General features: G+C 39.9%; 1 protein-coding gene across 1 annotated transcript; it reads right to left on the reverse strand.

Moving 5' to 3' along the window:
• Positions 1–2,513: 2,513 nt before the first annotated feature.
• On the reverse strand, positions 2,514–15,894 carry znf414 (zinc finger protein 414). The gene is made up of 4 exons (XM_061963501.2): positions 15,734–15,894; positions 15,500–15,607; positions 4,449–4,554; positions 2,514–2,981 (listed from the first exon to the last, which is right to left on the reverse strand). The coding sequence occupies exons 1-4, from the start codon at positions 15,771–15,773 to the stop codon at positions 2,654–2,656; spliced, it is 582 nt and encodes a 193-aa protein (XP_061819485.1). The 5' UTR covers positions 15,774–15,894; the 3' UTR covers positions 2,514–2,653.
• Positions 15,895–16,403: the final 509 nt, after the last annotated feature.

Raw genomic sequence — 16,403 nt, forward strand, 5'->3', positions numbered from 1 at the left:
CTGGATTCATTACACATCAACTGAAATATTGCAAGCCAAGGATTCCCAACCAAGTATTGAGTGCATTAATTGACATTTTCAAATGTTTGATTTTGTTTTGCTGTTATAAATCTTTTTTTTTTACTTGGTCTGAGGAAATATTCTAATTTTTTGAGATAGGATTTTTGAGTTTTCTTAAGCTGTATGCCATAATCTGCAATATTAAAATAAAAGGCTTGCAATATTTCAGTTGATGTGTAATGAATCGAGAATGTATGACATTTTTGTTTTTTTAATTGCATTACAGAAAATAAAGAACTTTATCACAATATTCTAATTTTCTGAGACAGTCCTGTATATACCACACCATATATAACACAACATATATACCACAACATATATAACACAACATATATACCGCCTTCCGCCCGATTGTAGCTGAGATAGGCTCCAGCGCCCCCCGCGACCCCAAAGGGAATAAGCGGTAGAAAATGGATGGATGGATATATACCACAATATATATACCACCAAAGATGCATGTATGTCATAACAGGGCTAATGTTGTATGTGCAGCTAAAACATATACAATTTACCAGAGTGTTTTCTCTAGCTGTAAATCTTGTAGGCTGAAATGTGAACATGTCGGCGCATGACTGATGGAGGGTTTATTTTTTCGAGTTTGTAAGGTCAATATTGACATCGCCCGTCTGACATGTCACTTTTACAGTGTGTTTTGAATGCAGTCACGTGACTAGAACTGATGGGTGAAATAAAGTCAAGCATCACTAATTTTTATGTTGGCTTGGTAAAACTGAGTCACGTGACCGTGCTCGCTCCAAGTCTCTTTAACAAGCCAAGTAAAGACGTTTTGCAAGCAATACTAATGATGATATACAAATATAATCATGACATAAATAAATGTAGCGATCGGAATGAAACTCAATCTAACAAGTAAAAGTAGCGTTTCTGACAAGTACAATGTATCCAAAAAGTTAGTGATTAGTTTCCTAGTGAATGTAGCGGCACCTCTGCTTGAAGAGCAGTATTAATATTTCCAGTTGTAGTTCAACAATGCCAGCACTTGTCTGTTTGTTTACAACAGAGCTGTCCAGACTTTTTCCACCAAGGATCGCACCTGAAGATTTGATATTTATCTTTTTTAAAAGGATATAAAACTGGGAAGTTGGAGTTCTGTGTTGTTTGTGCCAATGTAGCTCCTGTAGGTGAGTTTTGACAGCATAGTAAGGGGGTAATGGTACGGGGGTTTCGGTTCGGTTCGGAGGTGTATAGAACGAGTTTCCACACGGACATATTAAGTAGCACACCGCACGTTGTGTAAACAATGCACACTGAGGCACAACACACGGCATGCTGGCAGCGACTGAGCTACGACAAAATATCAAAGCCAGAGCTGGAAGACCCTCTTGCCTCGTTAAGATCTCCCGTTTGGGAACACCTCGGCTTCGCGGTGCGATACAACAATGGAGGACGGAGGTTTGCCGACATTGTTCAGCAGCAGTAGAGTATGCTTCTGACAACACGTCAAACATGCTAACCCAGTTGAAGCATCACCACCCCCAAGTGAACATCGCTTCAACGAAGAAAAAGACGAGCGTGGTGCAAACACCGCATTCAAGCAGCCTCTCCTCTGAGTTAGGCAGGGTTAAAGCAATAACAAATGCAGTTGGTGTTTTCATAGCAGCAGATTTAAGACCATATTGCATTAAAAACTAGATTTTGACCCTCTTGTAACTGCAAGCAGGTCTGCTCTTTCTGTAGACAATGTGGATAAACTGATTTTTCTGGCAAAAAACATGAACATTTAGTGAAAGTCACCAGGGTTAAAGGCTGGGGGGGAAGAAAAGTTAATCTGAGGCTGAGTTGACTTGAAACTGTTTATTGTTGCACTTTTTATATGTAGAAGAAAAGTTTTGTCATTTTATTTAATCTGAGCAACAACTTGAAGCAGTTTAATGTTGCACTTTATATGTAGAAAGGTTTTGTTGAGAAACCAATTCTGAGCCTTATTTATTTAGTTTTTATTTTATATATGTTGACCACATTAACCCTGGCAATCGACCCTGTGTGTATATGTATGTTATTGTAATGCTTAGCATTCATAGTCATGAATGCTAAGCATGCTGTTGCACTGATCAGCCTAGTGGTGGCTCACATCCATCACACACAGAGCTATTTTAAAGCAATGTTAAAAGGATAAAGCCATTGTTTACACATTTTGAAAATGAACCGAACCGTGACCTCTAAACCGAGGTACGTACCGAACCGAAATTTTTGTGTACCGTTACACCCTATAGCATAGTATTGTCACGTGGTTTTTAAACTTACAGCACATGTTGATTGGAATATTTAGCTCTGTTCTTTTCTCATTATTTTTGTTAATTGGAACCACTTCATTAGCCTCTCCCCTTCTGCTCTTTCACTCGGACTTGTAAATGTTTTCAAGTACAGTAGACCGCAGAAAATTCCACTTTTACTCGGGTGAGCTTCCTGGAAAGTATGAACTTTTATTCAAGTGTGGCTTTTGTGTATTTTATTCAAAATACATTTAATGTTTTTGTTCACACAGTTTATAAATGGCCTCTCAAGAACAAATTATGTAAATAATAGAGTATTGTGTGGTCTGAGGTGGGTTTGCTTTGAGTGGACGAGAGGTTCACCTGGGTTCTTCTCCCAGACCACTAGAGACTCTGAAAGTGTCTTGGTTCAACGAGCATTGAGGAAGGAGGATAGGCGGAAGAGTGGTATCAGACAAAGAATTGTCAGGGATCTTAGAGGTGAGTTGGTGTGGCGTGGACATCGCCTCCAGCTGAGGTGGGTTTGGGTTAGTCGCTAAGGCGGTCGTGATTGGGTTTGTCGAAGCGACCGCTTGAAGGGATGTCGGCTCCATTGACTTGATTTTCCCCCGTGGAACTTTGGAGCAGGTGTTGAGGTGACTCAGGAGGCCACGGTAGGATTTTAGCTTTGTGCGGCAGTTCTCACACCTACACACATAGGGAGCCACAAGGTCAAAATAGGATTCACAGCTTCTTCTTTTTTTAAGTTTAGGTTCACAAAAACACTGCATGATATGTTCAAAAGAATACTGAATCTTTCCTACCAGACGTTTTCCCAAAAGCTCAGATTCGAACGGCAGTACACTAAAGGCCAAAACGTATCGAGGCATATTGTGATTACATTTTTTTGCCGGTGGAGTTGGTAAGGTTGGTAAGTGTTTTAAAGAATCTTAATTTCAGGACATTCAACTGGAAGTCTTAGTGTTGACTGTTCAGATGTCTAGGTTAGAAGACATCATCAGATTTATTGTAATATTGACATCATCATATTTGTTTCTTTTAAAACCCCTATGGCACTTATATCAATACACGCACACGCACACACACTACATCCACTTAACCACTTCAAAGCAAAAACATTTAAATATGTAAAAAAGGAAGCAAGCAGTCAGAGAAAAGCATATGTCGTGAATAATTTCATTAAACATTTATTAGTGTGGCACCATTTATCAACATTAAGTGAATTATATTTTATATAGCGTTTTTCTCTAGAGACTCAAAGCGCTTTACGTAGTAAAACCCAATATCTACATCTTTAAGCTACATTGTAAAATAAAAAGTGCGGGTGGCACTGGGAGCAGGTGGGTAAAATGTCTTGCCAACGATGGCGGGAGCAGAAATGGAAAACGGAACCCTCGAGTTGCTGGTACGGCCAATCTACCAACCGAGCCATGCTGCTCGTGGTTTTAATTACTGCAATAACCTAACCTACATAAATAAAGAATATCCCTGGGTGGATCAATAAAGTTTGTTTAAGTCTAAAAGGCTGAGGTTTTTATTTATATTTTTTTCTCTACTCCTTTGTGTGATAAACGTGTTGGACTATCAATACTGTCCAGCTGCTTGACCTTGACCTGCTGGCCAATCAAAAGTTAAAAAGGAATTAGCAAGTTTGTGTGTGCTGCAGCCGATGCAGTCAGTGTGCTAATAAACACCGTTCTACAGTATCTGCAAAATGTTTTCATGGTGACTGTGTAAATTGGCTGAATGTATAAAATTGCAAATTGAATTCTAATTGCAATTTTCTGCAAAAAAAATAAATCGCAATTAGGGTTCATGCTGCCCTAACACTAATTTAATGAATTTAGTAGTTATACACAAGTATCATTCTTCTGCCACTAAAACTCTTCTTACTCTCACCTTCTTGTAAATATACAGTATGTGCAGCTTGTACAGTACAATCATATTCTTTTTGTCTTTTTCAAAAGTCTTCAGGAGGTTAGCGTTGTATAAGTGTAGTGAATTGATTACCATGAATTGATTAACGTGGACCTTGACTTAAACAAGTTGAAAAACTTATTCGGGGGTTACCATTTACTGGTCAATTGTACGGAATATGTACTGTACTGTGCAAACTACTAATAAAAGTTTAAATCAATCAATCAAGTGACCTACTGGAAGAACAGGTTGGGTTTATGATGACGTCGGGTGTGTTCCATCAGTTTGTGCATGTTTGGGAAGGAGCAGCTGCATCCTGCAGTGCAGCAGTGGAACACTTTACCTGCAGAGAGATACATTTACATACATTTCAAAAACAAGATCTGGGAATTGTACACAACGTCAGGATTTTGAGGTTTATTGCCAATTGCTGATTAGTGAATTGAAATAAAGCAATAACTCTCCTATCATGCAAACATGTGTTTATTTACTGCATCTTTACCTTACATTAGAATGGCAAAAATGTTGGGGGGAAAATAATAAATATTTTTTGGATTCAACAATATTGTACACATTTAGAACAATGCATCCGTGAAGTGTTACACTTTTTTTTACATTTTCTAATGGATGAAAAAAATTGTTTTCCTCAACACATATAATGATCCATAATAAAATATCTCCTAATTTGATGTATAGAACATTACCTGGTAAAATTCTACCGCACTTGGGACACAACCTTGATAAAGACGGTGAGAAACAATATCGAATTCAAGAAAGAACTCAGGGGCAAGTATGAAGGTACCTCTTTGCTCATCGCTGTCTTCACCAAAAAGTCTTCAATAAGGTGATGTTAAAGGTTCATCTATTTTACAGTGTTCTTTTATCTTTATATTAGCCTGGTTTTATTGTGTATATATTCTCATTCTTTTAATGTGCAATCCGTACGTCTTACTGTGTGAGCTACGAGAAATACCTGAATTTACCCAAAGGGTTTATCAAAATATCTTGTACAGCAGGGGTCCCCAAACTTTTTGACTTAGGGGCCGCATTGGGTTAAAACAATCTGGCCGGGGGCTAAGCTGTATATATATATATATATATATATATATATATATATATATATATATATATATATGTATATATATATATATATATATATATTATATATATATAAATATCAGTGACGTGCGGTGAGGTTCATGGCTGGTGAGGCACTGACTTCATCAAAGTCAGATTTACAAACATATGAACCCTAAAGAGTATCTTATTCACCATTTGATTGGCAGCAGTTAACGGGTTATGTTTAAAAGCTCATACCAGCATTCTTCCCTGCTTGGCACTCAGCAACAAGGGTTGGAATTGGGGGTTAAATCACCAAAATTATTCCCGGGCACGGCGCTGCTGCTGCCCACTGCTCCCCTCACCTCCCAGGGGGTGATCAAGGGGATGGGTCAAATGCAGAGGACAAATTTCATTACACCTAGTGTGTGTGTGACAATCATTGGTACTTTAACTAAACTTTAACTTTACACATACAGACTGTAGCACACAAAAAAGCACATTTAATTAAAAAAAACGTAATTATGGTCTTAGGGACGGCGTGTCGCAGTGGAAGAGTGGCCGTGCGCGACCCGAGGCTCCCTGGTTCAATCCCCACCTAGTACCAACCTCGTCATGTCCGTTGTGTCCTGAGCAAGACACTTCACCCTTGCTCCTGATGGGTGCTGGTTAGCGCCTTGCATGGCAGCTCCCTCCATCAGTGTGTGAATGTGTGTGTGAATGGGTAAATGTGGAAGTAGTGTCAAAGCGCTTTGAGTACCTTGAAGGTAGAAAAGCGCTATACAAGTACAACCCATTTATCATTTATTTATTTACCTTTACTTATAAGTGCGGGAACAGTGGTGTTCGTGTTGGAGGAGTTGTGAATGAATGAAATATGAAATATGTGCTGCAGTCTGCAGGTATATCTAATGTTGTGTCCCTGTTGTTTTTGCACTTTTTGGCTTCTTGTTAAGTGACTTTTTTTGGGTGGATTCGGTCTTGCACGTGGAGGGTTTGGGTGTGGATTTTGGTTGTTGTGGCGCTCCCGTCGGGGGGTGCATTCTGCGGCGGGGGTACATTAACCGGCACCAGGAGGCGGGATTACTGCGAGCCTCACACAGTGCGTCTTCGCAGCAGTTTTATGATTGCTCAGCACAAGAAATACTTTACACACATACAGTTGTTGACAAAATACACTGTACATTATATACCTCAGCTAACTAAACTATGGAAATGTATAATATAGTTCATATAGCAATACGGTCTCACTGCACAGCAGGCCAGCAGTTAGCCGAGTCCGCAATCCATGTTGAGGCACAACTGAGTGACGTGCCTCAACTGGCTGCTGATCACCGCACAGTCTCTTCTCAGTATTTGAAGGGCAAATGTGAAAATTCAGCGATTTTGAATAAAAATAATCTAAAACTGGTGAAATTAAATGGAAAATAACTTTATAGTATAATCACTGAATACATATAACAATTTAATTATGTTTTTTTCTTTTTATATATTTTTTCTTTCCACCTCCTGCCTCACCTGGAGGCAGGTAAGGCGGGGCCTCACCTGCCTCCAGTGACCGCACGTCACTGATATATATATATATATATTTATATATATACACACACACACATATACCGTGTGTAATGTTCTATATTTTCAATGGAACATTTAAAATGTTGGTGTTTACTTGAGACCCATCATAGTGCACTTATCTCTTATGTTTGACTGCCATCTACTGGTCACACTTATCATTACACCATGTACCAAATAAAATAGCTTTGAGGTGGGGAGGCTCAACCAAACCTATTCCTTACATTAGGCGCACTGTCGAGTTTTGAGAAAAAAAAGGATTTTAGGTGCCAATATAGTCCGGAAAATACGAATATATATATCCATTTTCTAGCGCTTGTCCCTTTTGGGGTCGCGGGGGGTGCTGGAGCCGAACTTAGCTGCATTCGGGCGGAAGGCGGGGTACACCCTGGACAAGTCGCCACCTCATCACAGGGCCAACACAGATAGACAGACGTCATTCACACTCACATTCACACACTCGGGCCAATTTAGTGTTGCCAATCAACCCATCCCCACGTGCATGTCTTTGGAGGTGGGAGGAAGCCTATATCTATTCCTCGCGCACTAATTGACTGAAAGAGTGTGCACTTGCCGCTAATGATGTCATGTTATCACCGTGCGTGACTGCTCGCTGACTGCTCGCTGTTTCGAAAAAGCTAAGTATCGTTCTATTTGTGTGCTTTTAACTGTTCTGCAGCTTTCTTTATTACTTTCTTAACATATTAAGTAGTACTATTTAACTTCCAAATCACCCGATCTCTGTCTCACCACCCCTGCCGCAGCTAGCTAGCAGCTAGCTGCTAAGCTAACGAAGCTAGCGCGGAGAAAAGCGGCGCCGGTCGTCGGTTGGAAGGAAGCGGCTCCCCGCACACCGTGACCACGACTTCTCGGAAGACAGCAGAAACTTCACTCGGTGACAGAAAACGCCGTGAGTATGGCTTCCTGCGCGTCTTGCACCTTACTCACGGAGAGGCTGGCTCTGCTAGAGGGCCGTGTCCGCCAGTTAGAGCAGAGTAATCTCGTAACTTTAGATGTTGCGGACACATCTGCTAGCGTTAGCTGTAGCGAGCTAACAGACGTCATAGCAATACGGTCTCACTGATCACCGCACAGTCTCTTCTCAGTATTTGAAGGGCAAATGTGAAAATTCAGCGATTTTGAATAAAAATAATCTAAAACTGGTGAAATTAAATGGAAAATAACTTTATAGTATAATCACTGAATACATATAACAATTTAATTATGTTTTTTTCTTTTTATATTTTTTTGAAAATTCAGCGATTTTGAATAAAAATAATCTAAAACTGGTGAAATTAAATGGAAAATAACTTTATAGTATAATCAGTAGTCCTAAGCGGCCTACAAGCTACGGTGTACCGGTTGAGACGCATAATAGATTTAGCTCTTTAGCTAGTCCTACACCCCAGTCTACCGGGCACCACACCTTAGTCATAGGGGACTCCATCACCCGAAACATAAAGCTTAGCAAACCAGCCACAATTAAGTGTATCCCCGGTGCCAGAGCACCTGACATTGAAGCTAATCTTAGGGAGCTAACTCGCAACAGGCCTAGTAAACACGTACGACAGGCTAATCGCACCACTAGTTATGCGAATATAGTTGTACACGTTGGCTCTAAGACACTAGAATGAGACAGTCAGAGATTACAAAGAGAAACATAGCCAGGACTTGTGATCTCGCTAGAAAGATGTCCAGGCATCGAGTAATTGTCTCTGGCCCCCTGCCTGCGAGAGGCAATGATGAGAGATATAGCAGATTAGTCTCGCTTAACAAGTGGCTGGCTAGCTTCTGTAGACAACAGGGACTAACGTTTATTGATAATTGGCCCTCTTTCTGGGGCAAACCAGGCTTGCTGATGAGAGACGGCCTTCACCCTAACCAGGAAGGCGCCATCATCCTGGCTAAAAACATAGACTACTGTTTAAGTCACATTTGACTAACAACACGAGAGCAATTACAGAGCCTGCTAGTCAGGGTGAGGAGTCAGTTAAGCTAGAACTAGCCAGCGCCAGGCTGGATAATTCCTGTACGCATAGCAATTTTCTTAGAATAATACACAACTCACATAATGTGTTTTCTGTTGTGAATGTGTCAGAGGTAGATATGTATTCTAATGAGGTGGCAAATCATGATGCGTTAAGTCGATCGCAGCATCAAGCAAACAATCTGAAAATTCCCGTCGTATCAATTCCTAGATATGGTCGAAACTATTTAAAGTGCACTATGTATAATAAACGCAACATTATTAATATTGCTACTACGGATAATTTAAACAAAAACTCGTCAAAACAGCCCAATACTTATAATATGGGCTTTTTAAACATAAGATCATTGTCTACCAAAACATTATTAGTTAATGAGGTCATTAGAGACAACAATCTTAACGTCATTGGTCTTAGCGAAACCTGGTTCAAACCAGACGATTTTTTTGCGCTAAATGAGGCATCTCCTCCTAACTATACGAATGCGCATATTGCTCGTCCCCTCAAAAGGGGTGGGGGGGTCGCACTAATATACAATGAAAACTTTAACCTTACCCCTAACCTAAATAAAAAAATACAAATCGTTTGAGGTGCTTACTATGAGGTCTGTCGCACCGCTGCCTCTCGATATGGCTGTTATCTACCGCCCCCCAGGGCCCTACTCGGACTTTATCAATGAATTCTCAGAGTTCGTTGCTGATCTAGTGACGCATGCAGACAATATAATCATAATGGGGGACTTTAATATCCATATGAATACCCCATCGGACCCTCAGTGCGTGGCGCTCCAGACTATAATTGATAGCTGTGGTCTTACACAAATAATAAATGAACCTACGCATCGCAACGGTAATACGATAGATCTAGTGCTGGTCAGGGGTGTCACCACCTCCAAAGTTATGGTACTCCCGTATACTAAAGTAATGTCCGATCATTACCTTATAAAATTCGAAGTTCTGACTCATTGTCAACAAACTAATAATAATAATAACTGCTATAGCAGCCGCAACATTAATGCTGCCACAACGATGACTCTTGCTGACCTACTGCCTTCGGTAATGGCACCATTCCCAAATTATGTCGGCTCTATTGATAACCTAACTAACAACTTTGACAATGCCCTGCGCGAAACCATTGATAGTATAGCACCGCTAAAACAAAAAAGGGCCCCTAAAAGGCGCACCCCATGGTTTACAGAAGAAACCAGAGCCCATAAATTATCATGTAGAAAGTTGGAACGCAAATGGCGCGCGACCAAGCTTGAGGTTGGACCCTAAATTTTTGTTTAGTACAGTAGCATCGCTAACCCAACAAAGGACTCCTCCCAATAGCTCCACCCACTCGGCAGATGACTTTATGAATTTCTTTAATAAGAAAATTGAACTCATTAGAAAGGAGACTAAAGACAACGCATCCCAGCTACAACTGGGTTCTATTAACACAGATACAACTGTATCTACGACGGATACTGCAATACAAAATAGTCTCTCTCTTTTTGATGAAATAACATTAGAGGAACTATTACGGCGTGTAAGTGGGATAAAACAAACAACATGTTTACTTGACCCAATTCCTGGGAAACTTATCAAGGAGCTTTTTGTATTATTAGGTCCATCAGTGCTAAATATTATAAACTTATCACTTTCCTCTGGCACTGTTCCCCTAGCGTTCAAGAAAGCGGTTATTCATCCTCTGCTCAAAAGACCTAACCTTGATCCTGACCTCATGGTAAACTACCGACCGGTGTCCCACCTTCCCTTTATTTCAAAAATCCTCGAAAAAATTGTCGCACAGCAGCTAAATGAACACTTAGTGTCTAACAAACTCTGTGAACCTTTTCAATCCGGTTTCAGGGCAAATCACTCTACGGAGACAGCCCTCGCAAAAATGACTAATGATCTACTGCTAACGATGGATTCTGATGCGTCATCTATGTTGCTGCTTCTTGATCTTAGCGCTGCTTTCGATACCGTCGATCATAATATTTCATTAGAGCGTATCAAAACACGTATTGGTATGTCAGACTTAGCTTTATCGTGGTTTAACTCTTATCTTACTGACAGGATGCACTGCATCTCCCATAATAATGTGACCTCGGACTATGTTAAGGTAACGTGCGGAGTTCCTCAGGGTTCGATTCTTGGCCCTGCACTCTTCAGTATATACATGCTGCCGCTAGGCGACATCATACGCAAATACGGTGTTAGCTTTCATTGTTATGCTGATGACACCCAACTCTACATGCCCCTAAAGCTGACCAACACGCCGGATTGTAGTCAGCTGGAGGCGTGTCTTAATGAAATTAAACAATGGATGTCCGCTAACTTCTTGCAACTCAACGCCAAGAAAACGGAAATGCTGATTATCGGTCCTGCTAAACACCGACATTTATTTAATAATACCACCTTAACATTTGACAAACAAACAATTACACAAGGCGACTCAGTAAAGAATCTGGGTATTATCTTCGACCCAACTCTCTCGTTTGAATCACACATTAAGAGTGTTACTAAAACGGCCTTCTTTCATCTCCGTAATATCGCTAAAATTCGTTCTATTTTATCCACTAGCGACGCTGAGATCATTATTCATGCGTTCGTTACGTCTCGTCTCGACTACTGTAACGTATTATTTTCGGGTGTCCCTATGTCTAGCATTAAAAGATTACAGTTGGTACAAAATGCGGCTGCTAGACTTTTGACAAGAACAAGAAAGTTTGATCATATTACGCCTATACTGGCTCACCTGCACTGGCTTCCTGTGCACTTAAGATGTGACTTTAAGATTTTACTACTTACGTATAAAATACTACACGGTCTAGCTCCGTCCTATCTTGTCGATTGTATTGTACCATATGTCCCGGCAAGAAATCTGCGTTCAAAGAACTCTGGCTTACTAGTGATTCCGAGAGCCCAAAAAAAGTCTGCGGGCTATAGAGCGTTTTCTATTCGGGCTCCAGTACTATGGAATGCCCTCCCGGTAACAATTAGAGATGCTACCTCAGTAGAAGCATTTAAGTCCCATCTTAAAACTCATTTGTATACTCTAGCCTTTAAATAGACCCCCCTTTTAGACCAGTTGATCTGTCGTTTCTTTTCTTTTCTCCTCTGCTCCTCTCTTCCTTGTGGAGGGGGCGGGGGGGGCACAGGTCCAGTGGCCATGGATGAAGTGCTGGCTGTCCAGAGTCGGGACCCTGGGTGGACCGCTCGCCTGTGCATCGGCTGGGAACATCTCTGCGCTGCTGACCCGTCTCCGCTCGGGATGGTGTCCTACTGGCCCCACTATGGACTGGACTCTTACTCTTATGTTGGATCCACTATGGACTGGACTCTCACAATATTATGTCAGACCCACTCGACATCCATTGCATTCGGTCTCCCCTAGAGGGGGGGGGGGGGGGGGTTACCCACATATGCGGTCCTCTCCAAGGTTTCTCATAGTCATTCAAATCGACGTCCCACTGGAGTGAGTTTTTCCTTGCCCTTATGTGGGCTTTGTACCGAGGATGTCGTTGTGGCTTGTGCAGCCCTTTGAGACACTTGTGATTTAGGGCTATATAAATAAACATTGATTGATTGATGATCGATGGGAAAATGCATTTTTAGACAATATGATTTGCCTGAGAGTACCAAGCAGTAGAAAACGGATTAGAAAGGACAGATATTAAAATGATAATAAAACTTTTTTTTTTACTTGGGACTAGGGCTTTGGCGATATATCGAGTATTTTCGATATATCGTGGGTTTGTCTCTGTGCGATATAGAAAATGACTACATCGTGATATTCGAGTATACGTTCTCACGCAGTTGCTTTTAGCTGCGGGCATTACACTACATGCGTTTCCCACTCTTTCTTGTCTTTCCTTCTCACAGAGACATAAACAAGCGCACCTTCTTACATACGTCACATACTGTCGCGCGTGCAACGTCATACACTCTCGCGGAGAAGAGAGGTAGCAGCATGGATAAAGTTAGCTTTGGTGCTAACGGTGCGGTGCGAGTGGTAATAAGAGAGAAAGAAGGTGCCAATCTGGTAACGAATGAAGGAAGAATAATTAATTCCCAAGAAAAACAGCACAGATTCCTGTCTGGCGGTGGTTTGGCTTCAAGCGGGAATATGTTGAACAGACAACCGTAATATGTCAAATATGCGGCAAAAGCGTTGCTACAAAAAGTAGCATTACTGCTAATTTGTAGCATGACTTGAAAAGTCACCCGCTAGAGAATAAGGAGTGCTTGAAACTCCGCATGTCAACATCTCCGTTCGGTGCCACACCCACAAAATGCAGAAGCAACAATTTCCAGATCAACACCGGATAAAAAAAAATAGTCAACAACAGAAGGAGATAACATCCGCAGTAACCTACCACATAGCGAAGGACATACACTATTTGATTTCCTATTATGCAGCTAATTTTTATTTGACAATTATTGAAATATCTTGTGTGACATCGAGCACAAAATTGCACTTTATTGGTTTTAAAATATTGTAGTGGCGTTGTGTACAAAAAGTGCACTTTAATTTAGTGTTGTTTTGATTGGCAGCAGTTAACTATTAACTATTAATGAATTATTATTAACTATTAGCTATTAGTGCACAAAAGTGCACTAATAGCTTGTTTTAAATTGTCTCTGACAATCTTGCACTTTCTGTTTTGAAATGACATGAATGTTTGTGCCACTGCTTAACCTACTCAGTGGCCTAGTGGTTAGAGTGTCCGCCCTGAGATGGGTAGGTTGTGGGTTCAAACCCCGGCCGAGTCATACCAAAGACTATAAAAAATGGGACCCATTGCCTCCCTGCTTGGCACTCAGCATCAAGGGTTTGAATTGGGGGTTAAACCACCAAAAATGATTCCCGGGAACGGCACCGCTGCTGCCTACTGCTCCCCTCACCTCCCAGGGGGTGAACAAGGGGATGGGTCAAATGCAGAGGACAAATTTCACCACACCTACTGTGTGTGAGTGTGTGTGACAATCATTGGTACTTTAACTTTAACTTTAATAACTGTTTAATAAATACAGTTTTGGTAAATTGACTTAGTTGTGATTTCCCTCTCTGCATGAAAGTTTAAAATTAGCATTTATTAATGCAGTATGAATAAGAATGTTTTAATGTACACACATAGAATCATCATACTGCTGTGATTATATGCATCAAGTGTTCATTCAAGGCTAAGGCAAAATATCGAGATATATATCGTGTATCGTGACATGGCCTAAAAATATCGAAATATTAATAAAAGGCATATCGCCCAGCCCTACTTGGGACTTCCCAAGGGGCCGGACTTTCGACGCTGGCGAGCCGGATTATTGGGGACCTCTGATGTACATGTATTACACATTTTCTGCATGTAAAACAAATAATATTCTCTATAAAATGTGATTTGTCTTCATATGTTTGACTGTCTGCAACTGCATTTGGATATACTTTATTTCTTATGATAAAAAATTATTGGGTTTTTGTCTGACCTTTTGAATCCAACTACTTTTCATTGATTTATAGGGAAATTTCTACTTTTACTTTTAAAGTTACCAACAATTTGTAACTTTGATTACTGTTACCAATTCTGTATCGGTTCAAATGGGAAAGGTACCCATTCCTAGTAATGACTTCTAGAGTCTCTCGGTGTAACGCTGAAAGGCAAAAGAGTTAATGGAAGTTATGGAGGGCTTTGAGAGTTCACGAGAGACGTTGTATTGAATTGGTTGTTGGCCTGGAAACCAATGGACCTGAAAGAAGCTAAAAAAAAATCATGGTTATTGTTTCACTATTATTAATCATGATTATTCATTACGTTAGGTAAAACATAGTGTTTCCCACATGTCTGCAATCTACTTGATGTGGGGGGATCCTGGAGGTGGGGGGGTATGTGGAAAGCTTGTAGTTATATAGTCTAATAAATAGGTTAAGTAACAGTTGTTGTTTATTATTAGTATTAACATTACAGCTTTTTCCCATTTTATGATGCATTTTGCTCTATTTAGCAAATTTTGCTAGATTTTTTCGGGGGCATAAAAAAAACCCCAGCCACGTTTCAAGAGCGGCCTGCACGTCATCAATTGGAAAACCCTACTTGAACTAGTTTTCCAGGTTGGCGGGAATTGTTGGAACACAAAAGCAAAGTGTCACCAGACTCTATTCGACAAAAAAAGACTTAATAAAATGCCACAGCGTAAAATGAAGTGGCAGGAATTTTAAAAATAAATTTAACACCAAAATAATGCTCACATGTTCAATCATATTTGTGACCACAAACAGGTGTTTTTAGGAGCAAAGAACGGTGCAGAAACATCCAGTGTTTAACGTAACATGCAAGTATATAATTTTATTTTAAAAACAACTTCTGTACTACCTATGTAAACATCTAGTAAAATGTATTTATTTATTTATTATTAGAGCACTAATTATTATGTTTATTTATATATATATTTTTTTGTATTTGGAGGTCTTTGCCTACTGTTGTAACTACATATTGTTAAATGATTGTCAAATAGTATAGTTTACTTTTTTTGTTCTATTGCTGTCTGTAGTCTACAGATATATATATAAATATAAGGCAAATGTTTAAAATTATTCAATGATCTTAGAAGTGTCCCTTGATCAGACCGATACCAAAATACTAAGAAAATATTATTATTGTCAAATATACATCTTTATGGAATGTCTTACCATTTAGAGACTGCACTGGGATTTCATGGTCCCTGACATGACTTTCCAAAGCAGTGGCGTCTGTATACACGCGTGTACATCCGTACAATGAACACGCCAGCCTGTTTCCTAAGTGGGAACAAAACATCAATTTATACGAATGTTAGTTTTAGCTAGCTAGCCATATGCTAGTGACGAGTGCTCTCTTATAGCATAATTGTGAATAGTATCGAGCATTAAACACCTAAAGCCTACCTTTATGTCCATTTGGATCAGCAGTTTGTAAAGACGACATAGTTCCAAAAAACGTGTATTCTGTCGCGGTGACAACAAAATAAAACAAAAGCTTCCTTATCGTATTTTTCCTTTACTTTCTTCTTCTTTTGTTAGCAGTCTGCAAGCTACTTTCGTGTTTATTACCGCCCCCTCATGGCGGAGAGTGTGAACACCACCTTTTTTGTTGGTTAGAAATGTGTATCCGTTTTGTCCCAACTCATTGCAATAAAGAGGTAATAAAGACACGTTGACACATTTTGACGAACAATCATATCACTGGAAAAATTACTATAGGGGAAAAGGCTTTTAAAAAAGACAGGAAAGCATAAATGAGGATGAACGTTTGGTTGCACTGACAACTTGACAAATGTATTTGAACACAAACTGAGGAAGGAATAGGAACACTAATACTAATACCTACTGATATATGGCTGAATATTAAGTATGCACGACAACCAAAACGAGAGGGAGTCCTGGCTATTTGTATTACTATTTATTTATTATACTATTTGTAATATTTTATTACAGTTTGTATATACAATCTTATATACAAAAAAGGTAAAAGCAAATAAGATATGTAAACACCAATGTAATCGCACAAATGTGATATATATGAATCACACAAATACAAATGAATAAAATATGTATG

This window comes from Nerophis lumbriciformis, linkage group LG06 (assembly GCF_033978685.3).
Source record: "Nerophis lumbriciformis linkage group LG06, RoL_Nlum_v2.1, whole genome shotgun sequence".
NCBI classification, from domain to species: domain Eukaryota; kingdom Metazoa; phylum Chordata; class Actinopteri; order Syngnathiformes; family Syngnathidae; genus Nerophis; species Nerophis lumbriciformis.